The sequence below is a fragment of the Pristiophorus japonicus genome, chromosome 5 (assembly GCF_044704955.1).
Source record: "Pristiophorus japonicus isolate sPriJap1 chromosome 5, sPriJap1.hap1, whole genome shotgun sequence".
Taxonomy (NCBI): domain Eukaryota; kingdom Metazoa; phylum Chordata; class Chondrichthyes; family Pristiophoridae; genus Pristiophorus; species Pristiophorus japonicus.
The window spans coordinates 241,624,712-241,650,168 of record NC_091981.1 but is presented as its reverse complement, the minus strand read 5'-3'; the positions used below and the strand labels follow the sequence as shown (position 1 = coordinate 241,650,168).

Sequence of the window (25,457 nt, the reverse complement as noted above, 5' to 3'; positions counted from 1 at the left end):
GTTACTTTAACCACCCTGTGTGCAGCCTCATCTGTGTTAGGAACACAGTAACTGACGACGGAAATACGAATCCAACGCAAAGATGCAGCAAACTGTGGGCATCCTGGCCAAGTTTTCAGAGGGTGAGGACTAGGAAGCCTATGTCGAACGGCTAGACCAGTACTTTGTAGCCAACGAGCTGGACGGAGAAGGAAGCGCTGCAAAAAGGAGAGCGGTCCTCCTCACAGTCTGCAGGGCACCGACGTACAGCCTCATGAAGAATCTTCTGGCTCCGGTGAAACCCACAGATAAGTCGAATGGGGAGCTGTGTACATTGGTTCGGGAGCATCTTAACCCGAGGGAGAGCATGCTGATGGTGAGGTATCGGTTCTACACATGCCAGCGACCTGAAGGTCAGGAAGTGGCGAGCTACGTCGCCGAGCTAAGGCGACTTGCAGGACAATGTGAGTTTGATGGCTACCTGGAGCAAATGCTCAGAGACTTTTTTGTACTGGGCATTGGCCATGAGACCATCCTATGAAAAATTTTGACTGTCGAGACACCGACCCTCAGTAAGGCCATTGCGATAGCACAGGTGTTTATGTCCACCAGTGATGACAGCAAACAAATCTCTCAGCACACAAGTGCTAGCAATGTTCATAAATTAACTGGAACTGTGTTTGCGAGCAGAAATGTACAGGGCAGAACCTACGAGTCTGCAACTGCCAGCAGGCCTCAGGTGACCCAGATGACTCAAAGTCCCCAACAAAGGATGAATGCAAGGCAATTCACACCTTGTTGGTGTTGTGGAGGCTTCCATTCAGCCTATTCATGCCACTTCAAAGGGTATGTTTTCAAGAGCTGTGGAACAATAGGGTACCTCCAACGAGCTTGCAAATGAGCTGCAAGCTCTGCAAAACCTGCAAACCAGCACGTGGCAGAGGAAGATCGGTCCATGGTGGATCAAAGCAATTTCGAGCCTCAGAGGGAGGAGACAGATGCTGAAGTACATGGGGTGCACACATTTTTGAAGAAATGTCCACCTATAATGCTAAACATAAAATTGAATGGCTTACCCATAGCCATGGAACTGGACACTGGTGCTAGCCAATCCATCATGAATAAAAAGATGTTTCAGAGATTGTGGTGCAACTAGGCATTCAGACCAGCCCTGAGCCCCATTCACACGAAACTGAGAACGTACACCAAAGAGCTTATCACTGGCCTTGGCAGCACCATGGCCAAGGTCACCTACGAGGGCACGGTGCACGAACTGCCACTCTGGATTGTCCCGGGCGATGGCCTCACACTGCTTGGAGGGAGATGGTTGGGCAAAATCCGCTGGAACTGAGATGACATCCGAGCGCTATCACATGTCGATGAGGCCTCATGTACCCAGGTTTTTAACAAATGTCCTTCCCTTTTTGAGCCAGGCATTGGAAACTTTTCCGGGGCGAAGGTGCAGATCTACTTGGTCCCAGAGGCATGACCCATTCACCACAAGGCGCGAGCGGTACCTCACATGATGAGGGAGAGAGTGGAAATCCAGCTGGACAGGCTGCAACACGAGGGCATCATCTCCCCAGTGGAATTCAGCGAGTGGGCCAGCCCGATTGTTCCAGTACTCAAAAGTGATGGCACGGTCAGGATTTGCGCGATTATAAAGTAAGTATTAATCGTTTCTCGCTACAGGATCAATACCCGCTACCTAAGGCAGACAACCTATTTGCGACGCTGGCAGGAGGCAAGACGCTCACCAAGCTCGACCTGACTTAGGCCTACATGACGCAGGAGCTGGAGGAGTTTTCGAAGGGCCTCACCTGCATCAACGCGCACAAGGGACTGTTCATCTACAACAGATGCCCGTTTGGAATTTGGTCAGCTACAGCGATCTTCCAGAGAAACATGGAGAGCCTACTTAAGTCGGTACCACACACAGTGGTCTTTCAGGACGACATATTGGTCACAGGTCGGGAGACCGCTGAGCACCTACAAAACCTAGAGGAGGTCCTTCAGCGACTGGATCGCGTAGGGCTGCGGCTGAAGAGGTCGAAATGCATCTTCATGGCAACAGAAGTGGAGTTTTTGGGGAGAAAGATCGCGGCGGACGGCATTCGGCCCACAGACGCCAAGACAGAGGCTATCAGGAACGCGCCCAGGCCACAGAACGTCACGGAACTGCGGTCGTTCCTGGGACTCCTCAACTATTTTGGTAACTTCCTACCGGGGTTAAGCACCCGTTTAGAGCCCCTACATGTGTTATTGCGCAAAGGTGAGAACTGGGTATGGGGAAAAAAACCAAGCAATTGCTTTTGAGAAAGCCAGAAACATTTTATGCTCCAACAAGCTGCTTGTATTGTATAACCCGTGTAAAAGACTTGTGCTAGCATGTGACGCGTCGTCGTATGGAGTCGTGTGTGTATTACAACAAACTAACATTGCGGGGAAGTTGCAACCTATCACCTATGCTTCCAGGAGCTTGTCTAAGGCTGAGAGGGCTTACAGCATGATTGAGAAAGAGGCATTAGTGTGTATGTGTTCGGGGTAAAGAAAATGCATCAGTACCTGTTTGGCCTCAAATTTGAGCTGGAAACCAATCACAAGCCCCTCACATCCCTGTTTGCTGAAAACAAGGGGATAAATACTAATGCCTCAGGCCGCATACAAAGGTGGGCACTCGCGCTATCAGCGTATAACTATACCATCCGCCACAGGCCAGGCACCGAGAACTGTGTGGATGCTCTCAGTCGGCTACCATTACCCACCACGGGGGTGGAAATGACGCAACCTGCAAACTTGTTGATGGTGGCGCAGCCCGCAGACTTGTTGATGGTCATGGAAGCGTTTGAAAATGATAAATCACCTGTCACGGCCCGCCAGATTAGGACATGGACCAGCCAAGATCCTCTGCTCTCCCTCGTAAAAAACTGTGCACTGCATGGGAGCTGGGCCAGCAACCCCGTTGAAATGCAAGAGCCAATCAAGCCGTTCCAGTGGCGAAAGGACGAGCTGTCCATTCAGGCAGACTGCCTGTTGTGGGGTAACCGCGCACTGCTACCCAAAAAAGGGCAGGGAGACGTTCATCTCGGATCTCCACAGCACACACCCGGATATAATAATGATGAAAGCGATAGCCAGATCCCACGTGTGGTGGCCCGGTATCGACTCTGACTTAAGAGTCCTGTGTACGCAATGCAGCGTGTGTGCTCAGTTGAGCAACGCGCCCAGAGAGTCACCACTAAGTTTGTGGTCCTGGCCCTCCAGACCATGGTCGAGGATCCATGTCGACCATGCGGACCCGTTTCTCGGTAAAATGTTCCTGGTGGTGGTGGATGTTTTTTCAAAATGGATTGAATGTGAAATAATGTCGGGAAGCACCGCCACCGCCACCATTGAAAGCCTGAGGACCATGTTTGCCACCCACGGCCTGCCTGACATACTGGTCAGTGACAACGGGCCATGTTTCACCATTGCCGAATTTAAAGAATTCATGACCCGCAATGGGATCAAACATGTCACCTCGGCCCCGTTTAAACCAGCCTCCAATGGGCAGGCAGAGCAGGCAGTACAAACCATCAAACAGAGCCTTAAACGAGTCACAGAAGGCTCACTCCAAACCCGCCTGTCCCGAGTACTGCTCAGCTACCGCATGAGACTTCACTCAATCACAGGGGTGCCTCCGGCTGAGCTACTCATGAAAAAGACACTTAAAACCAGAGTCTCGCTGGTTCACCCCAACCTGCATGATCAGGTAGAGAACAGGCGGCAGCAACAAAATGTAAACGATGGTCGCGCCACTGTGTCACAGGAAATTGATCTGAATGACCCTGTGTATGTGCTAAACTATGGACATGGTCCCAAGTGGATCGCGGGCACGGTGATAGCTAAAGAAGGGAGTAGGATGTTTGTAGTCAAACTAGACAATGGACAAATTTTCAGAAAGCACCTGGACCAAACGAGGCTGCGGTTCAGAGACTGCCCTGAACAACCCACAGCAGACACCACCTTTTTCGAGCCCATAACACACACCCAAAGGATCAACGACACCACGCCGGACCAGGAAATCGAACCCATCACGCCCAACAGCCCAGCAAGGCCAGGCTCACCTAGCAGCTCTGCAGGGCCAACAACACGCCAGCCCAGCGAGGGCACAGCCAACACACCAGAACAGACATTTGTACCGAGGTGGTCCACCAGGAAAAGAAAGGCTCCCAACCGCCTCACCTTGTAAATAGATTTCACTTTGACTTTGCGGGGAGAGTGATGTTGTGCATCTGTAAAGCATGCACTCCCATGTTCCGCCACCAGGGGGCTCATCCCCTGAAGTCCCAAGGGATCCCAGCATCCTGTGGGAGCACTGTATATAAGCCGGCCCCTAAGGTCTGTTCCTCACTCTGGAGTGTCTTATTAAAGACTGAGATCACTGTTACTTTAACCTCCCTGTGTGCAGCCTCATCTGTGTTAGGAACACAATATTATGTATGTGAACCTGTAAATACCATGCCTAACCACCAGAGGGCTTATCCCCTGGAGTCCTAAGTGATTCCACAATCCCTTGGGAGCACTTGTATATACGGAGGCCTCACCGTCTGGAGAGGCACTCTGAGATCTGTAGTAAAGGACTATGGTCACACCTTACTTTCAGCTTGCAGTATCTAGTCTGACTCTTTATTCAAGACATAGCAACTGGCGACAAGATACAGATGACGCACCCCAACGCAACAATGCAGAGAACTGTGGGCATTCTGGAGAAATTTTCGGAGGGAGATGATTGGGAATCCTTCATGGAACGACTCGACGAATACTTCATGGCCAACGAGCTGGAAGGAAAAGCGAACGCTGTCAAACGAAGGGCGATCCTCCTCACCATTTGCGAGGCACCAACGTATGGCCTCATGAAAAACCTGCTTCCTCCAGCAAAACGCACAGACAAGTCGTACGATGAGTTGTGCACACTGGTCCGGGAGCATCTAAACCTGAAGGAAAACGTTTTGATGGCGAGGTATCGGTTCTACACGTACAAGAGGTCTGAAGGCCAGGAAGTGGCGAGCTACGTCGCCGAGCTAAGGCGCCTTGCAGGACATTACGAATTTGAAGGACATTTGGAGCACATGCTCAGGGACTTCTTTGTACTTGGCATTGGCCATGAAGTAATACTTCGCAAACTTTTGACTGTAGAGACCCCAACCTTGAGTAAAGCCATAGGGATAGCCCAGGCGTTTATCACCACCAGTGACAATACCAACAAATTTCCCAGCACACCAGTGCTGCTGCAAATACTGTGAACAAAGTAACATTGTTTTCGAATCGGAATGTACAGGGCAGGACTTACACGCCTGCAGCTGCACGTCCGCAGATGACTCAGAATCCACCATCAAGGGTGGTGAATACAAGGCAATTAACACCTTGTTGGCACTGCGGGGGCTGATCATCGATTCCATTCATGCCACTTCAAAGGATACATTTGCAAGGGCTGTGGAACAATGGGACACCTCCAATGTATGTGCAGGCGAGCTGCAAAAACCTGCTAATCCTGCAAACCACCATGTTGCAGAGGAGGACAAATCCACGGCGAATCATGACGAACCAGACCCTCAGACCGAGGAGGCAGAGGTATTTGGGGTGCACACATTTACCACAAAGTGTCCCCGATAATGCTGAAGGCTGAATTAAATTGACTCCCGGTGTTCATGGAGCTGGACACGGGCGCAAGCTAGTCCATAATGAGCAAAAAGACTTTCGTTAAACTGTGGTGCAGCAGGGCTTTAAGACCAGTCCTGACGCCCATTCATACTAAACTGAGAATGTACACAAAGGAACTGATTCCCATAATTGGCAGTGCTACCGTAAAGGTCTCCTACGATGGAGCGGTGTACGAGTTACCACTCTGGGTGGTACAGGGTGATGGCCCCACGCTGTTTGGCAGGAGCTGGCTGGGAAAGATACGCTGGAACTGGGATGACGTCCAAGCGCTTTCATCCGTCGATGACACCTCATGTGCCCAGGTCCTAAGCAAGTTCCCCTCGCTGTTCAAACCAGGCATCAGGAAGTTCTAAGGAGCAAAAGTACAGATCCATTTGATTCCGGGAGCGCGACCCATCCATCACAAGGCGAGAGTGGTACCTTACATGATGAGAGAGAGGGTGGAGATCGAGCTGGACAAGCTCGAGAAGGCATCATTTCGCCGATCGAATTCAATGAGTGGGCCAGTCTGATTGTTCCAGTCCTCAAGGGAGACGGCACCGTCAGAATCTGTGGTGATTACAAAGTAACTATCAATCCTTTCTCACTGCAGGATTAATACCCGCTACCAAAGACAGACGACCTATTTGCGACACTGGCGGGAGGGAAATCGTTCACAAAGCTGGACTTGACCTCGGCCTACATGATGCAGGAGCTGGAGGAATCATCGAAAGGCCTCACCTGCATCAACACGCACAAAGGTCTCTTCATTTACAACAGATGCCCGTTTGGGATTCGATTGGCCGCGGCGATATTCCAGAGGAACATGGAAAGCTTGCTGAAGTCGGTCCCGTGCACTGTGGTCTTCCAGGATGACATCTTGATTACAGGTCGGCACACCGTCGAGCACCTGCAGAACCAGGAGGAGGTTCTTAGTCGGCTTAATCGTTTGGAGCTCAGACTAAAATGCGTTTTCCTGGTGCCTGAAGTGGAGTTCCTGGGGAGAAGAATCATGGCGGACGACATCAGGCCCACCGATTCGAAGACGGAGGCAATCAAGAATGCACCGAGATCACAGAACGTGACAGAGCTGCGGTTGTTTATCGGACTCCTGAACTATTTTGGTAACTTCTTACCGGGTCTTAGCACATTGTTAGAACCCCTGCACTCTTTACTGCTTAAAGGAGATGAATAGATATGGGGTAAAAGCCAAGAAAATGCCTTTGAGAAAGCTAGGAAGCTGTTATGGTCAAACAAATTGCTTGTGTTGTACGATCCATGTAAACGTTTGGTACCAGCATGTGATGCGTTGTCGTAGGGGTCGGGTGTGTATTGCAACAAGCTAATGAATTTGGGAAATTGCAACCGGTTGCTTATGCATTCAGAAGTCTGTCTAAAGCTGAGAGGGCCTACAGTATGATCGAAAAAGAAGCGTTAGCCTGTGTTTACAGGGTAATTGTTCGGGCTCAAATTTGAATTGGAAACCGACCATAAGCTGCTTATAGCCCTCTTTTTTGAAAGTAAGGGGATAAATACGAATCCATCAGCCCGCATCCAGAGATGGGCGCTCACGTTGTCCGCATACAACCACGCCATCCGCCACAGGCCAGGCACAGAAAACTGTGCTGATGCTCTCAGTAGGCTGCCATTGCCCACCACAGGGGTGGAGATGGCACAGCCCGCAGATTTAGTTATGGTAATGGAAGCATTCGAGAGTGAGCAATCACCTGTTACCGCTCGACAGACTAGAACCTGGACAAGCCAGGACTCCTTACTGTCCTTAGTAAAATATTGTGTGCTCCACGGGAGTTGGTCTCGTGTCCCGTTAGAGATGCAGGAAGAAATAAAGCCGTACCAGCGGCGCAAAGATGAAATGTCGATACAGGCAGACTGCCTCCTATGGGGTAATCAGATAGTTGTGCCAAAAAAGGGCAGGGACACTTTCATTAGTGATCTCCACAGCACCCATCCAGGCATCGTAATGATGAAAGCAATAGCCAGATCCCACGTGTGGTGGCCCGGTATCGATGAGTCCCGTGTGCACAAATGCAATACATGTTCCCAGTTAAGCAATGCACCCAGGGAGGCGCCACTAAGTTTATGGTCCTGGCCCTCCAAACTGTGGTCTAGGTCCATGTCGACTATGCAGGCTCATTCTTGGGAAAAATGTTTTTAGTGGTTGTAGATGCATACTCCAAATGGATTGAATGTGTGATAATGTCGGCAAGCACGTCCGCTGCCACCATTGACAGCCTACGGGCCATGTTTGCCATGCACGGCCTGCCTGATGTCCTCAGAAGTGACAATGAGGCATGCTTTACCAGTGCCGAATTCAAGGAGTTCATGACCCGCAATGGGATCAAACATGTCACGTCTGCCCCGTTTAAGCCAGCATCCAATGGTCAGGCAGAAAGAGCAGTTCAAACAATCAAGCAGAGCTTGAAAAGGGTAACTGAAGGCTCACTGCAGACTCGCTTCTCCCGAGTCCTGCTTAGTTACCGCACAAGACCCCACTCACTCACTGGGGTTCTTTCCGCTGAACTGCTCATGAAAAGGGAATTTAAGACAAGGCTCTCGTTACTCCACCCTGATCTATCCGAACAGGTAGAGAGCAGACGGCTTCAAAAGAATACATATCAAGATCGCGCAAATGTGTCACACAAAATTGAAATAAATTATCCTATATTTGTGTTGAATTATGGACAAGGTCCCAAGTGGCTTGCTGGCACTGTTTTGGCCAAAGAGGGGAGTAGGGCGTTTGTGGTCAAACTCGCAAATGGACTTACCTGCAGGAAACACTTGGACCAAACCAAATTCAGATTTACAGACTATCCAGAACAACACACAATAGACTCTACTTTTTTCGACCCTCCAACACACACACAAGTGACAACCGACCCAGCGGTTGACCACGAAGCAGAACTCATCACCCACAGCAGCCCAGCAGGACTCACCACCCCCAGCAGCCCAGCAAGACTCACCACCCCCAGAAGCCCAGCAAGGCCAGCTGCGCTGCAGCCCAGAGAAGGCCCAACAAACGATTCACCAACACCAGCATTTGCACTGAGACGATCAACCAGGGAAAGGAAGGTCCCAGATCGGCTCACATTGTAAATAGTTACACTATTGACTTTGGGGGGCGGGGGGGTGGGGGGGGGGCAAGTATTGTTATGTATGTGAACCTGTCTAACCACAAGAGGGCTTATTCCCTGGAGTCCCAAGGGATCCCACAATCCCTTGGGAGCACCTGTATATAAGGAGGCCTCACAGGCTGGAGAGGCACTCTGAGATCTGTAATAAAGGACTATGGTCACACCTTACTTTGAGCTTGCAGTATCTAGTCTGACTCTTTATCCAAGACATAACAGGCACCATTAGGAAGCAGGTAGGTTTTTTCATGGTGAATATCGGTTCCGGGGCGGAGCAGCAGTGATGCGCATTCTGATTGCGTTATCACGGCCGCAATCACAGTACCGTGGCAGAGGTGGGGGGAGGGGGGCGAAGATCAGCACCGCTGGAAAAATTCCCGAGCTAAATTTGGCTGGCGGCGGCCATTGGACTGGGAGTCGGCGGCCGCTCGACTCCGCTGTCTGGCTCCCGCATTCCGGCAATAACGGGCCTTTATGGGGACCTGAATTTTGGCCCCAATAATTTTTAATAGTGATTAGTTTTTATCCTGTCATAGGACTAAATATTATTAGTTAAATAAATGACCTTTCACATTCAGGCACTGGAACAGTATTGTTTTAGGCTGCAGTGCATCCTGAAGCAGTAGGGTGGCTTTACTGTAGAAGCCAAATGACAGCCTACTAATGGGACTGTTTAAAAGGAGCAATTATGCAGATGCCAGTTTATTTCCCAAATGTTCATCAATGATTGCTTAATAGGAAACACTAAACAAAAGGACAGTTCTCGTGATGTGGATGGAATGGGGTAATGCTACTTCCTCAAGGGGCTGCCACTGCAGTATCTATGATAGATATCGATTAAGACAATGTTTTAACAAGAACATGAAACAATAAAAGTCATACGTGTTCTGAAGTGAAGGCAATCAGTTTGGGAATGGCAGCCATTCCCTTTTCTTTAACTTCAGGAAACAGCTTGTAGCGTGCGATTAGCAAGGCATACATGTTTGATATGGCTCCCCCTAAAGTAGAATATGAGGTACAATCAGTTTTTCATTATAAAGATGTTAAAGAATAACAATTCGTATCTGACACACTGACACGAAAATTCATTTACTGCTTTAAATAACAGCCGCAGTTCGTGTTGACGTGGCTTGAATCCTGCTTCCACCATTTTGTTCATTCTAATCTTGTCATAAATGGCCAATGCTGCCTTGATAAAATGGCCCACTTTTTCTGGGTGTAAAACCACTTTGTGATACTGTCATGTGTGTATTGTTGACATCATTGTTACCCATAAAATAAAGAGTGAAGAAATGTAAAATCTTTTTTAGTTAAACTAGTGCTGCCTTCCTCTACACCAGTTAGCTTGGATCATACCTCTCTCTCCCCATGAATTACTGCCTACTACTCAATCTCATTTTACGATCTGGTAGCTGTCAGGTCACAGCTCATGTTCTGCAGCATGCTCTCATTCATTGTCATTTTTCATCAGCTTTATTTACAACCAGATATTGATATTAATAAATAAAATGAGGGGTGTTGAGTGGAACACCAACTTAAAGCAACAAAGTAAGGTTCCATGGCAACAGGGGAGGCAGGCTTGATTGCTAATCTCAACCCGTAGTCTCTTAGCCGTACCCTCGTTGGAGAGGCAGCCGCCATTTTGAAACCACAACAACATTCATATTGAGCTGGCCAGCTGCAGGGCACTAAACGGGCATCTCGACGCAGCTCACCTGTTTAAGGCTAGCCAATATTGGGCTTCCCCGTTCTGCAGCAAGGTGGGAGGGAGGGGGGGGCGATAGTGGGGCGTGAGGGGTTTTCCAGGACAACAGTAGCCCAGATTAATTTTGTGGGGCCTGAGGCACTTCTGTTACTGCAGGTCCCACAAAAATAAATTCAAACTTACCATTGCTGAGCTTTTTGGCTCTATCGCCTGTGGAACTGATCAGAGCGTTCATGTCATCTGCTCCGAACAGTTCCAGCCTAAACTAACAATTGAGGTCCCAGAACCATCATTTTCTTATTAAGAGGGGCCTACTGCCTGAAGCAGGCAGGTACTTTGGGAGCCCGTTGGTAGGGTCCTTTCAAAATGGTGCTCGACGCATCATCAAAATGAACGCAGTGGTAAGCCTATCGACCCCATTTTGAGTCCGCTACTGCCCTGTTAATGGCAGGCGTACCAAGCGCATATCGGCCCCGCCGAGTTTCCAGCTTTATTGTAAGCTAACAAAGGGAATAGTGCTGCATGTTCACTCAAAATATGCTACATGTAATTGGATCTGGCTGTAAGTGTATTACAGTGCATCCACTAACATTGCGATCATTTCCAATTTCTGAAGAGTTACACAGCTACACTACAGAAGTGGACACATAGCTTACAGTAAATCCTTGAATTATGGTCGAGTTTTCACACAACATTTCAAGATAATTACAAATCTCTAGAAATATTCTTTGTGAACAGGTATATCCTGGGTTGAAAATTTATATAAAGCACTGGCATGAATAAGTAAATGAAGTAATTTAGTATTTCAGCAATCTAACAGTTAAAATACAGCAGTTTTGCAAGGTGGAGAATTTGCATTTGTTTAATTCACAATAAAATAATTTTCCTTTTGATTAAGTAAGCCAAAGTTGATGAGCGTAAAATAAAATGAATTGATTTGTGGCGTGCATTTGTTAATAAAATAGCCAAGCTTAATCCAGGTCAGGCTAATGAACACATTGAAACAAATTTCTTTGAAATTCATCATTCTGAAAATGAGTGCAAATTAATATTTTTCCAAACAAAGGGCATGTAAAAATTGAAAAGGTGTATGTTATAGAGTCTGAGTTATAAGTGTCTGAGTGGAATATCGAGCCCATGACCAGATGAGACATGAACTCCATTTTCAATCACACGATACCAGATAATTGTTTTGTTGCCACAAAACTAAAAGCCTGGGATGTTGGATGAAATGACTAAAATGCTATAAATTCCAATTGCATCATGACCTCATCTGTTGGCTAATCGATTCATGGACAACCAAGAATTACTGAACACTCTGCTTGATAATTTACTCTGTATTCAGTTAATCTCAATCTCTGTGTAACTAATAACACAGAAATTGGGGGCAAAATGGGTGGTTGGTGATCTGTGGCCGTTACACACCCACCTGATTAACGAATGAAAGAGACATTCGGGCGAGGTGTATAACGAGCAGCCGAGCCACTCCCGCCCATTTTAGCCCCCTGCCAGAGCTGAATTTTATCCCCTTTGTGCTCACAGGAGTAAATCATTTATAATGCCACTAGCCTTCTCAATCTCCTTGACCTAATTTCAGATGGATCAGTCTAAAAAAAACAGTGTTATTTATAAGTGGCAATAACAGTGCCAATACCTTTAGGGTACAGTTTGCAATTATAAAGAATTCTCACAATTGAACTGTCAGGCAGCTATCGTGAAACCGAGAATATTATTTTTAACTACTTAAAAAATTAACTCTCCACTTGTTGTATTGCCACTTTGCCAGCCCCTCCACCCACCACTTCTTCTTAGGCAGTCCCTCGAATCGAGGATGACTTGCTTCCACGCCAAAAAGGGATGAGTTCACTGAATTCACAGGTGTTTCAATGAAGGACCTAATATTCTGAACTGCATATTGAAGGGTGGAAGATGCCTGTGCGTGGATTTTTTTACGGTGTGTGGCCGTTGCCATTGTTTGCACCACCCCATGACTGGCAAATAGGAGCTACTCTTATGATATTGATGCAGATATCGGACAGCCTCTCCTGGCACCCTCTCCCCAACAAGTTGGAACAGTCTGCTTTCATCAAGTGCTGAATCTGATAGCCAGCCTGAAATCTAGCAAAACATGTGCCTGGGGGTGTTTGTGGTTTGGCTTCAAATTACTCTCAATGAAATGGAACCAAACAGTGAAAGCAACTGGGCCATTTGTGAGAGTTTCTTCATAAAAGGTTAAGCATCATTGAATCTGATTGCATAAAATTTGCTGTAGAATAGTTTGGCTATTTTAATGAGTAATTTACTGGTTTATGCGTTTTGATGGAATGGTCAGGAATATTTATTTTTTAGTCAGTAAAATTAAAGCTTGAAGTCATCAAACTGTCATTAATGCACACTAAGTACAGCATGTTTAAGAAAATGCAATTGTGGAAGCTTTTTTCTTTTTAATGCAACAAATTCTGATGCCATAAAAAGCATTCAAAGAGCTAGAATATATAGTCTCAGTAAGGAGAAGTGTTTTAAATCTCCCCAAAAAAAATTGATTTAAAATGCCAGAAGTAATGACTTTGGGTCCTGCTGCCCCTAAAATTTTGGGCGTAAGTTTAGAGAACAGGTGTAAATGCAGGAGACTGGCATTCTCTGGTCTTTTGCGAGGAGACTAATGTAACTCCATTTGAGCAGATGTAACTTGAGAGCGGCACAAATGATTGAAGAAGTTCGAAAGCAGCAAGGACTTGGTATAAAAACCGGGTGCATTGTGGCCCTTACTCTAATGTTGCTCCAAAAATTACGAGGAAATTCCAGGTCTTAATGTTTAGTTGTTATTTGTAAATGTTGAGAAATTATTCACCAAATGTTGCTAACTAGTTGAAATTATAGGCTTAATCAGGCTCTGAGCAGAACATAAACTTCTCTCATCTGTTTAAAAACAATGGATACAATTCTGGAAGGTCCAATCTAGATTCCTATCCATTTTACATTTAACTATGGTTTGGAAGAGACTGGTTTGAAAATCCTTTTTTCCTTTTTAACACAGTGACAAGTGACACATCATGCCACGGATATTCTTCTTCTTAATTCAACTGCACCTGAGAACTGAGTCCCAGAGAGACCTTTAAGGGTTATATACCAGGTGAGAATATTCCGTCTCCACATCCTCCTGGCCAGCCAATCATTTCCCTCATTTTCTTCAGGGTGATGTATTCCAACAGGACAAACACTGGTGCGATCTCATATGTAAACCTGAAGATAATTCATAACATATAAAATAAAACATTAGTATGAAGCAGATTACTTTCTAGTGGATAAAAAAAGACTGTTTAACAATTAGCACCAATGTAATCCCAAGACGCTTTGCAGAAGCGGGGGAGGGGCGGGGGGCGGGATGCGAGGAGTTTACCAGACATTGAGCAGCAAATGGGAGATGATTGGGGGAATCATAGAATATAGCACAGAAGGCGGCCATTCGGCCCATTGAGTCTGTGCCGGCTCTTTCAAAGAGCAATCCAGTTAATCTCACTCCCCCGCTCTTTCCCCATATCTCTGCATTTCTTTTCCTTCAGTATTTATCCAATTCCCTTTTGAAGGCTGCTGGTGAATCTGTATCCTCCACCCCATCAGACAGTGCATTCCAAATCCTAACCTCGTTGCAACAAAAGCTTTTCCTCATGTGCCAATCGCTTTAAATCTGTTGTGTCATTGGAAACAGTTTCTCTTTAGTTATTCATGATTTTAAACGCCTCTATCAAATCTCCTCTTAGTCTTCTCTGCTCCAAGGAGAACAACCCCAGCTTCTCCAGTCTATCCACATAACTGTAATCCCTCATCGCTGGAGCCATTTTAGTAAATCTCTTATGTACCCTCTCCAAAGCCTTCACCTCCTTCCTGAAGTGTGAGGCTCAGAATTGGACCCAATACTCCAGCTGGGCCGAACTAATGTTTTATAAAGGTTTAGCATAACTTCCTGACTTTTGTACGCTCTGGGGGAGAAATTTATTACAACATTTGAGACAGGAAACTTAGCACCAGGCGCTAAAGCTTTCCCCCTCTCAAAACACTCAGATTAGCGCTCCCGGAAGGAAGTGGTGCATTAAATCAAGCGCTCCACTTCCTTCTTGGAGTGTTAATGGGGTGGACGCTTCAGCAGTGCTGCACACTGGGCCGTGCAGCACTGCCTTGTCCAAGGGGCCTTTCCCTCCCTTAAAGGGAAGGGTCCATGCTGAAGGCTCTGCAAATTAAAAAGGACCTACCTGGATCACCCAGGGAGCGGGGATGCTGCCCAATCAGTCCGGCACTCGGGCAGAGTGCTGGGCTGAGCAATCACAGTCAGGACCCCGTGAAGAAACCGCGAAAGGCAAGGTAATTAAAAAAAACACTTACCTTGGCCACCTCGTCTTTAATTATTGCCCCAGTAGCAGCCAGCTGCCCGATCCATATCAGCTGTAGCTGCTAGTGTTTTTGCCCAGCGCTGCTGCAGGGGGCGAAACTCAATTTCGGGGCCGGGGCACTAACGGGTCGATGTGCGTGGCGATGACGTCACGATCTCCAGGCGCAAAACTGCAGTGCCACCGCTAAACTCCTGCCCAATATGGCGCGAGTCATTGTCAGCGCTGCGTCCAGTTGGTAAAGCATTTGTGACCTGTTAGCACCCTCGGGGACGCTAACGGGACGCGCAAATGCATTGAATTTCACCCCCATGCATCTATTTATAAAGCCCAGGATCCCAAATGCTTTCAAAACTGCTTTGTTAACCTGTCTTTCCACCTTAAATGATTCAATGGCAAAGAGGTAGGTCATGAGGATGCTTTTGAAGCTGGAGAGAGAAAGGTGTCAAGGAATGAGGAGAATTCCAGAACGTAAGGCTCTATTAGCTGAAGGCTCTGCCTCCAATGGCAGAGTGGGAAGGAGGAGATATGAATGGCCACACTCAGAAGGGGTGTGCCGCGGGGTGTGGGCCTGAAGCAGCTTGCGGGGGTTGGGTGGATCGAGGTCATGGAGGAATTCATAAACCAGGATGTCGATTTTGAATCAATGTGTTGGGGAATGGGGAGCAGTGGGGGGGTTGGTGAGAATAGTGTTATGATGCACAAACAGGATTTAGTATGGGATAGGATGTGCGTGTGTGGCGATGTTCGGGATCGGTTGGAACTTATGTAGGTGCAGCTCTGGTGGCTGGTTTGGTAGGCATTTGAAAAATTGAGTCTGGGGAGTGACAAAGGTGTAAATAAATGTTTTACAGGTGGTGGGGACGAAGTAGGGACAGAGACAGGCAATGCTTGGAAGTTAGAAATGAATCTTGGAGATGTACTGGATGTGGGATTTGAAGCCCAGATGAAGGTCGAAGAGGTCACTGATTTTACACTTTGTCGGCTTCAGCTTGAGTGAGCAGCCAGTGAAGGGGATGGAATTGGGGGTGATAGTTTGGTGTTTCTTGCTGTCGCCTAATTGGAAGACGTTTTGGATCATCCAAGACTTGAGCCTGGATTTTCCTTTTCTCATCAGAGGTGTGTCAGGGAGGGACTTCTGACCAGCACCCTAATTGTACAATGGGTCAGAATTCATTAGTCACACCAGCAGGAAGCACAAGTCCATCACTGCCCTGAAGCGGTGGGACCATTTAAATGTTGAAGATCCAGGAAACCTAAAAAGGTACGGCTCTGACGCATAATGGGGACCTACAATGGGGCCCACTCCCTCCATAAGGAGCATCAGGAGTCATGCGACTGCTGCACCAGGGACTAGCATAGCCCCTCTCCTGGTGATCCCCATGAGTGGCCGAATCAGTGGTGGGAGGTAGGGAAATGAGGCAGCTTGCTGGGCCCTGCCTCCTCAACATAATCTGTCCTAGCAGGGGCGGGGTGAGGAAAACGGAAATCAGGGCACGTATGTGACAGGTGGCCTCACCATCCAGTTTTAAAAATTTATTTCTCCCACATTGCTTCCCCCCTTTCTTGAAGGAACTGACTGAGGTTCAGGCCCACAGAATTTATTTGGTAGAAAATAATGAGATAAGAAAAATAAACATAATCAAATTATATATAATAAAGTAATTAGCAGAGAACAAGATCTTCCAAATGAACGAGGTAAGAACAGTATGAGATTGAACTGCAGTATCGACCAATGTAGAGTGTTATCTGAGTGTGAAGATCCCATCTGGTATCACAAGTCTGCAGTAGAGCAAGAACTTCGCAAGAGCTACTGAAATGTTTACAAAGTGCAGTGAACCTGAAGATCTTCTATCTAATGGTTTATATTTATCAAATAGCAACAAAAGTGTCACTTCAGTCACCTCTAATCCACCTCCCATCTGTATTCATTAGGGGATGGATGCTCCACTATACTCCAGAAGGCACAGTGATGTGCAATTCTGACAATGCTTGTTAGTCTTCAATAATGTGGACTTGCCCCCCGAAGATCAAAAGACCCCCTGCAATATACAGAGTGAGAAAATGTACCCTTATGCCACAGCAAAGCTCCTGTCTCATCTCCTTACAAACATGTGGATAAAGCGTCTGTGGGACATACATCAGGTAAGGGAATGTTCAGCATTTGGAATCATAAAATGATACGGCACAAAATGAGGCCAATGGGCCCATCATGCCTGTGTTGGCTCTTTGAAAGAGCTACCCAATTAGTCCCACTCCCCTGCTCTTTCCCCATAGCTCTGCAATTTTTCAAGTATTTATCCGATTCCCTTTTGAAAGTTATTACTGAATCTGCTTTTACCAAACTTCCAGGCAGTTCATTCGAGATGTGAGCCATCTTTGAAAGGATCAACAATGTTGTAGCACAATAGGAACATAGGAACAGGAGTAGGCCATTCAGCTCCTCGAACCTGTTCCACTATTCAATGAGATCATGGCTGATCTGCGATCTAACTCCATATACGCACTTTAGCCCATCTTCCTTAATACCTTTGGTGAACAAAAAGCTATCAATCTCAAATTTAAAATTTACAATTGATCTAGCATCAATTACTGTTTGCGGAAGAGAGTTCCAAACTTCTACCACCCTTTGTGTGTAGAAGTCTTTCCTAATTTCATACCTGAAAGGTCTGGCTCTAATTTTTACACTATGCCCCCTCGTCCTAGAATCCCCAACCAACGGAAATAATTTCCCTCCAGCTACACTATCTGCTCCCCTTAACATCCTGAAAATTCCGATCACATCTGTCATGTTTGTAACCTTCACATAACTGTAACCTTTATGTAGCAACACTGTACACTGTATACACCTGGGTAATGCACACCTTGACCACAGGGGGTGAACTTGTGGGAGACACTCCTCACCTGGTCATCCAGGTATATAAAGGGAGGTCCCACACGGGGTCAGCACTTCTTGGCCTTGGAAATAAAGGTTCAGGTCACGTAGTGACTTTGTCTGCAGTACATGCCTCGTATGATTCTATAGTAAGGTGTAAGGACACCACATTTGGCGACAAGAAACGGGAATCAATGGCCCATGAGAATGGCCACCGGTAGCATAGAGGAATGGTACTATGTTGGTGAGGACTGGGACGATTCCGTTGAGAGGCTCCAGCAGAGCTTTGTCACGAAGGACTGGCTGGGAGAGGAAGCGGATGGCAAGCGGAGGGCGCATCTACTGACCAGTTGTGGATCCAAGACATATGCGCTGATGAAAGACCTGCTCGCACCCGAGAAGCCGGTGGACAAGTCTTTTGAAGAGCTCAGCACTCTGATCGGTGAGCACTTCAAACCGGCGAGCAGTATACACATGGCCCGGCACCAGTTCTACACACACTGGCATCGGGAGGGACAAAGAATATCGGACTTCGTTGCGGACCTTTGGTGTTTGGCCAGCCTCTGTAAGTTCACAGACGCCTGCAGGGGGGAGATGTTAAGGGATTTCTTCATTGAGGGCATTGGTCATGCCGGGATTTTCAGGAAGCTTATTGAGACCAAGGACTTGACTTTGGAAAGGGCAACGTTGATAGCTCAGACCTTCATGGCAGGGGAAGAGGAGACCAAGATAATTTACGCGCGCAGCCCTGGTTCCAACGTGGCGATGGACCAGGGAGTTAACATTGTAAACGAGATTCAGAACCCCGCAGGCAGGCAAGGGCAATTCGACACCACCCAGGCAGCAACAGGCTCTCGGGAAGGGCCAGCAACAGAGACAATGGCAGGGGGATCGGCAATTCACGCCATCACAAGGGACAATGCAACCCGGGATGGGACCATTGACACTCAGCAACAAAGTGCTCAGGAGTAATCAAAGAGACAATCAGAGAGGAATGCCTGTTAACAGTTCCTTTGTTCACAACAATCTCAGCTCATGCTGGAGGTGCGGTGGCAAACATGCTGCGAAAACCTGTAAGTTTCAGCAATTTATCTGCAGAAACTGTAACTTCAGTGGACATCTGGCCAGAATGTGCAGAAAGCACATAGCGAGGCTAGTTTACGAGGCAGAGGAACCAGACGAGGGGTCTGCAAGGCAGGGTGATGCTTGGGGCAGAGCTATGGACGCTGAAGTCCAGTGGGTTCATGTGGCAGACGTCCACAGCTCGTATACCAAAACGTCACCTATGATGATGAAAGTTCCATTAAATGGCATCAGGGTACGCATGGAGCTGGACACAGGAGCCAGCCAGTCACTTATGAGTGCCCAACAATTTGAAAAACTATGGCCACTCAAAGCTAACAGGCCCAAACTGGAACGCATTGACACGCAGTTACGGATGTACACCAGAGAGATCATCCCAGTACTAGGCAGTGCAAACTTGGTGGTCACACACAATGGATCGGAGAACCGGCTGGCGCTCTGGATTGTCCCAGGGAATGGTCCCGTGCTCTTGGGGAGGAGCTGGTTAGCCGAGATGAGTTGGAAATGGGGGGATGTGCATGCCATTTCATCTGTGGAGTGAAGTTCATGCTCACAGATCCTGCATAAATTTGAGCCACTTTTTCAACCAGGTGTCGGGACTTTTAAGGGCACCAAAGTAGTGATACGCATCACCCCGGACGCCAGACCAGTGCACCACAAAGCCAGAGCCGTGCCGTATGTGATGCGTGAGAGAATTGAGAGTGAGTTGGACAGGCTGCTAAGAGAGGGCATAATTTTGCCCATTGAATTCAGTGACTGGGCAAGCCCCATCGTTTATGTCCTTAAAGCGGATGGCTCGGTCAGAATTTGTGGCGACTACAAGGCCACCATCAACCGAGTGTCACTATAGGACCAATGCTCGCTTCCGAGAGCAGAGGATCTTTTTGCCACGCTGGCAGATGGCAAGCTGTTCACCAAGTTGGACCTTACTTCAGCCTACATGACTCAGGAATTGGCTGAAGAATCCAAACTTCTGACCACCATCACTACGCACAAGGAGCTATTCGTTTACAACAGGTGTCCGTTTGGCATTCGTTCAGCAGTCGCTGTGTTCCAGAGGAACATGGAAAGCTTGCTTAAATCCATCCCTGGAACAATCCTATTCTAAGATGACATCCTAATCACGGGTCGAGACACCGAGGAACACCTCCACAACCTGGAGGAGGTGCTACGCCGACTGGACCGGGTAGGCTTGCGACTAAAGAAGTCCAGAGATCGAGTTTTTTGGGCAGGAGGGTTGCCGCTGACGGGATCCAGCCTACCGAATCTAAACGGAGGCGATCCATCGTGCGCCCAGGCCCAGCAATACATCAGAGTTGCGGTCATTTCTGGGACTATTGAACTACTTCGGGAACTTTCTGCCGAACTTAAGCACATTGTTGGAGCCGCTGCACGTGCTCCTGCGTAAGGGTTGTGATGGTTTTGGAGGGACTGTCAAGAACGGGCGCGGAATCTGCTTTGTTCTAACAAGCTGTTGACCTTGTACAACCCCTGTAAGAAACTGGTTTTAACGTGTGATGCATCATCCTATGGGGTTGGGTGCATGTTGCAGCAGAGTAATGATGAGGGCCAACTCCAACCTGTGGCTTATGCCTCCAGGTCGCTCTCCCAGGCAGAATGGGGATATGGGGTGGTTGAAAAGGAAGCACTCGAATGTGTCTACGGGGAAAAAGATGCACCAGTACCTTTTCGGCAGAAGGTTCGAGTTAGAAACGGACCACAAACCGTTAACATCCCTGTTATTCAGGAAGGATAGAATAAAAGGAAAAGGAGGTGGGGTAGCATTGCTGGTTAAAGAGGAGACTAATGCAATAGTTAGGAAGGACATTAGCTTGGATGATGTGGAATCTATATGGGTAGAGCTGCAGAACACCAAAAGGCAAAAAACGTAGGTGGGAGTTGTGTACAGACCTCCAAACAGTAGTAGTGATGTTGGGGAGGGCATCAAACAGGAAATTAGGGGTGCATGCAATAAAGGTGCAGCAGTTATCATGGGTGACTTTAATATGCATATAGATTGGGCTAACCAAACTGGAAGCAATACAGTGGAGGAGGATTTCCTGGAGTGCATAAGGGATGGTTTTCTAGACCAATATGTCGAGGAACCAACGAGGGGGGAGGCCATCTTAGACTGGGTGTTGTGTAATGAGAGAGGATTAATTAGCAATCTCGTTGTGCGAGGCCCTTTGGGGAAGAGTGACCATAATATGGTGGAATTCTACATTAGGATGGAGAATGAAACAGTTAATTCAGAGACCATGGTCCAGAACTTAAAGAAGGGTAACTTTGAAGGTATGAGGTGTGAACTGGCTAGGATAGATTGGCGAATGATACTTAAGGGGTTGACTGTGGATGGGCAATGGCAGACATTTAGAGACCGCATGGATGAACTACAACAATTGTACATCCCTGTCTGGCGTAAAAATAAAAAAGGGAAGGTGGCTCAACCGTGGCTATCAAGGGAAATCAAGGATAGTATTAAAGCCAAGGAAGTGGCATACAAATTGGCCAGAAATAGCAGTGAACCTGTGGACTGGGAGAAATTTAGAACTCAGCAGAGGAGGACAAAGGGTTTGATTAGGGCAGGGAAAATAGAGTACGAGAGGAAGCTTGCAGGGAACATTAAGACGGACTGCAAAAGTTTCTATTGATATGTAAAGAGAAAAAGGTTAGTAAAGACAAATGTAGGTCCCCTGCAGTCAGAATCAGGGGAAGTCATAACGGGGAACAAAGAAATGGCAGACCAATTGAACAAGTACTTTGGTTCGGTATTCACTAAGGAGGACACAAACAACCTTCCGAATATAAAAGGTGTCAGAGGGTCTAGTAAGAAGGAGGAACTGAGGGAAATCCTTATTAGTTGGGAAATTGTGTTGGGGAAATTGATGGGATTGAAGGCCGATAAATCCCCAGGGCCTGATGGACTGCATCCCAGAGTACTTAAGGAGGTGGCCTTGGAAATAGCTGATGCATTGACAGTCATTTTCCAACATTCCATAGACTCTGGATCAGTTCCTATGGAGTGGAGGGTAGCCAATGTAACCCCACTTTTTAAAAAAGGAGGGAGAGAGAAAACGGAATTATAGACCGGTCAGCCTGACCTCAGTAGTGGGTAAAATGATGGAATCAATTATTAAGGATGTCATAGCAGCGCATTTGGAAAGAGGTGACATGATAGGTCCAAGTCAGCATGGATTTGTGAAAGGGAAATCATGCTTGACAAATCTTCTGGAATTTTTTGAGGATGTTTCCAGTAGAGTGGACAAGGGAGAACCAGTTGATGTGGTATATTTGGACTTTCAGAAGGCTTTCGACAAGGTCCCACACAAGAGATTAATGTGCAAAGTTAAAGCACATGGGATTGGGGGTAGTGTGCTGACATGGATTGAGAACTGGTTGTCAGACAGGAAGCAAAGAGTAGGAGTAAATGGGTACTTTTCAGAATGGCAGGCAGTGACTAGTGGGGTACCACAAGGTTCTGTGCTGGTGTCCCAACTGTTTACATTGTACATTAAGATTTAGACGAGGGGATTAAATGTAGTATCTCCAAATTTGCGGATGACACTAAGTTGGGTGGCAGTGTGAGCTGCGATGAGGATGCTATGAGGCTGCAGAGTGACTTGGGTAGGTTAGGAGAGTGGGCAAATGCATGGCAGATGAAGTATAATGTGGGTAAATGTGAGGTTATCCACTTTGGTGGTAAAAACAGAGAGACAGACTATTATCTGAATGGTGACAGATTAGGAAAAGGGGAGGTGCAACGAGACCTGGGTGTCATGGTACATCAGTCATTGAAGGTTGGCATGCAGGTACAGCATGCAGTTAAGAAAGCAAATGGCATGTTGGCCTTCATAGCGAGGGGATTTGAGTACAGGGGCAGGGAGGTGTTGCTACAGTTGTACAGGGCCTTGGTGAGGCCACACCTGGAGTATTGTGTACAGTTTTGGTCTCCAAACTTGAGGAAGGACATTCTTGCTATTGAGGGAGTGCAGCGAAGGTTCACCAGACTGATTCCCGGGATGGCGGGACAGACATATCAAGAAAGACTGGATCAACTGGGCTTGTATTCACTGGAGTTCAGAATAATGAGAGGGGATCTCATAGTAACGTTTAAAATTCTGATGGGTCTGGACAGGTTAGATGCAGGAAGAATGTTCCCAATGTTGGGGAAGTCGAGAACCAGGGGTCACAGTCTAAGGATAAGGGATAAGCCATTTAGGACCGAGATGAGGAGAAACTTCTTCACCCAGAGAGTGGTGAACCTGTGGAATTCTCTACCACAGAAAGTTGTTGAGGCCAATTCACTAAATATATTCAAAAAGGAGTTAGATGTAGTCCTTACTACTCGGGGGATCAAGGGGTATGGCGAGAAAGCAGGAATGGGGTACTGAAGTTGCATGTTCAGTCATGAACTCATTGAATGGCGGTGCAGGCTCGAAGGGCCGAATGGCCTACTCCTGCTCCTATTTTCTATCTTTCTATGTTTCTGTTGTCCGACAGCAAGGCTGTCAATGCCAATGCGTCAGCTCGCATGCAGCGGTGGGCCCTCACGCTGGCTGCGTGTGACTACACCATGCAGCACCGGCCAGGCACTGAACATTGCGCTGACGCGCTCAGCAGGCTCCCAGTGGCGACCACCGAGGGGGTGTTGGAGCAAAGCACGGAGATGGTCATGGCAGTTGAGGCTTTCGTCACCGCAGGCTCTCCCATCACAGCCCGCCAGATCAAAATCTGGACCAACAGAGACCCTCTCCTATCCCTGATAAAGAAATGTGTCCTGACTGGGGATTGGGCGCCCGCACACGGAGCGTGCCCCGAGGAGGTCAGGCCGTTCCACAGACAGATGGACGAGCTCTCCATCCAAGCCGACTGCCTGCTATGGGGCAGCCGGGTAGTCATGCCCCAGAAAGAAAGGGAAGCATTCATCAGGGAACTTCATAGCGAGCACCCAGGCATCGTGCTAATGAAGGCCATTGCCCGGTCACATGTATGGTGGCTGGGAATTGACTCAGACCTGGAACACTGGATTCGCAGGTGCACGACGTGTGCTCAGCTGGGAAATGCCCCCACGGAGGCCCCACTCAGCTCGTGGCCCACCAAGCCATGGTCAAGTATTCACGTAGACTACGCGGGCCCATTTATGGTAAAAATGTTCCTGATTGTTGTCGATGCATATTCGAAATGGATCGAGTGCATCATATTGAATTCGTGCACGACATCCACCACCGTGGAGAGTCTGCATACGGTCTTTGTGACCCACGGCTTGCCGGACATCCTAGTTAGTGACAACGGCCCATGTTTCACCAGCTATGAATTCCAGGAGTTTATGTCGGGTAATGGTATCAAACATGTCAGGACAGCACCGTTCAAGCCGGCTTCCAATGGCCAGGCGGAACGTGCGGTTCAAATCATAAAACAGGGCAATGCTCCGGATTCAAGGACCCTCCCTTCAGTACCGCCTATTGTGCCTCCTGCTGGCCTATAGGTCCTGGCCGCATTCGCTCACGGGAGTCCCGCCCGCGGAACTGCTCATGAAACACACGCTTAAAACGCGGCTGTCCCTCATTCAGCCAGCCCTGTCAGACATTGTTGAGGGCAAGCGCTAGTCCCAAATCGAGTGCCATGATCGCAACTCAGTGGGGAGATGCATAGAAATCGATGACCCTGCATTCGTTCTCAATCATGTTTTGAGACCCAAGTGGCTTGAGGGTACTGTAATTGGCAATGAGGGGAATAGGGTCATCGTGGTCAGACTTAACAATGGGCAGATATGCCGCAAACATCTGGACCAAGTAAAGAAAAGGTTCAACATGGACACTGAGGAACCTGAGGAAGATCATAAGATGTCACCCACTGCCAGTGAACGAGCAACAAGGACATTCACCAGCATGCATAGTCCCTGCGGCCAGCCCGGACAGGTCGGAATCACCTCAGGTGACAGAGACGCATGCCAAGGCCCAACCATCAGAGCCCCAACTGCGGTGCTCCACGAGAGAACGTCGACCGCCTGAAAGACTCAATATTTGACCCAAAGACGTTGGGGGGAGATGATGTCATGTTTGTAACCTTCACATAACTGTAACCTTTATGTAACAACACAGTACACTGTATACACCTGAGTAATGCACACCTTGACCACAGGGGATGAACTTGTGGGAGACACTCCTCACCTGGTCATCCAGGTATATAAAGGGAGGTCCCACGCAGGGTCAGCACTTCTTGGTCCTGGAAATAAAGGTTCAGGTCACGTAGTGACTTTTTCTGCAGTACATGCCTCGTGTGATTCTGTAGTAAGGTGTAAGGACACCACAACATCACCCCTTAACCATCTAAATTCTAGGGAATACAACCTTAATTTGTGGCATCTCTCCTCGTAATTTAACCCTTGAAGTCTGGATTCAACGATTTAATCTCTGATGAACAATCCCTTTGAGCATGGCTCAGCGCTGGGAGTGCTGAATTTAAATGTTAAAGTATGATGTTTGCTTAGGGTTGGGAAAGTACAAAGGAATCTGGACGCGCCCCCCCCCCCCTCCCCCCACCAACTTTGTAGAGCCCTTAATTTTCAAATTCCACCTTATCAACTGCACAGCACATCC

The 25,457-nt window shown here is 47.7% G+C and overlaps 1 protein-coding gene across 1 annotated transcript in view; it reads right to left on the bottom strand.

The window, feature by feature from the left end:
- Nucleotides 1-25,457, bottom strand: part of gad2 (glutamate decarboxylase 2) — a 164,831-nt gene that overhangs the window by 51,733 nt on the left and 87,641 nt on the right. The window contains exons 6-7 of the mRNA XM_070880084.1: nt 13,646-13,758; nt 9,693-9,808 (exon numbers count right to left, since the gene is read on the bottom strand). Coding sequence (XP_070736185.1) covers nt 9,693-9,808; nt 13,646-13,758 — 229 coding nt within the window. The remainder of the gene's footprint in view (nt 1-9,692; nt 9,809-13,645; nt 13,759-25,457) is intronic.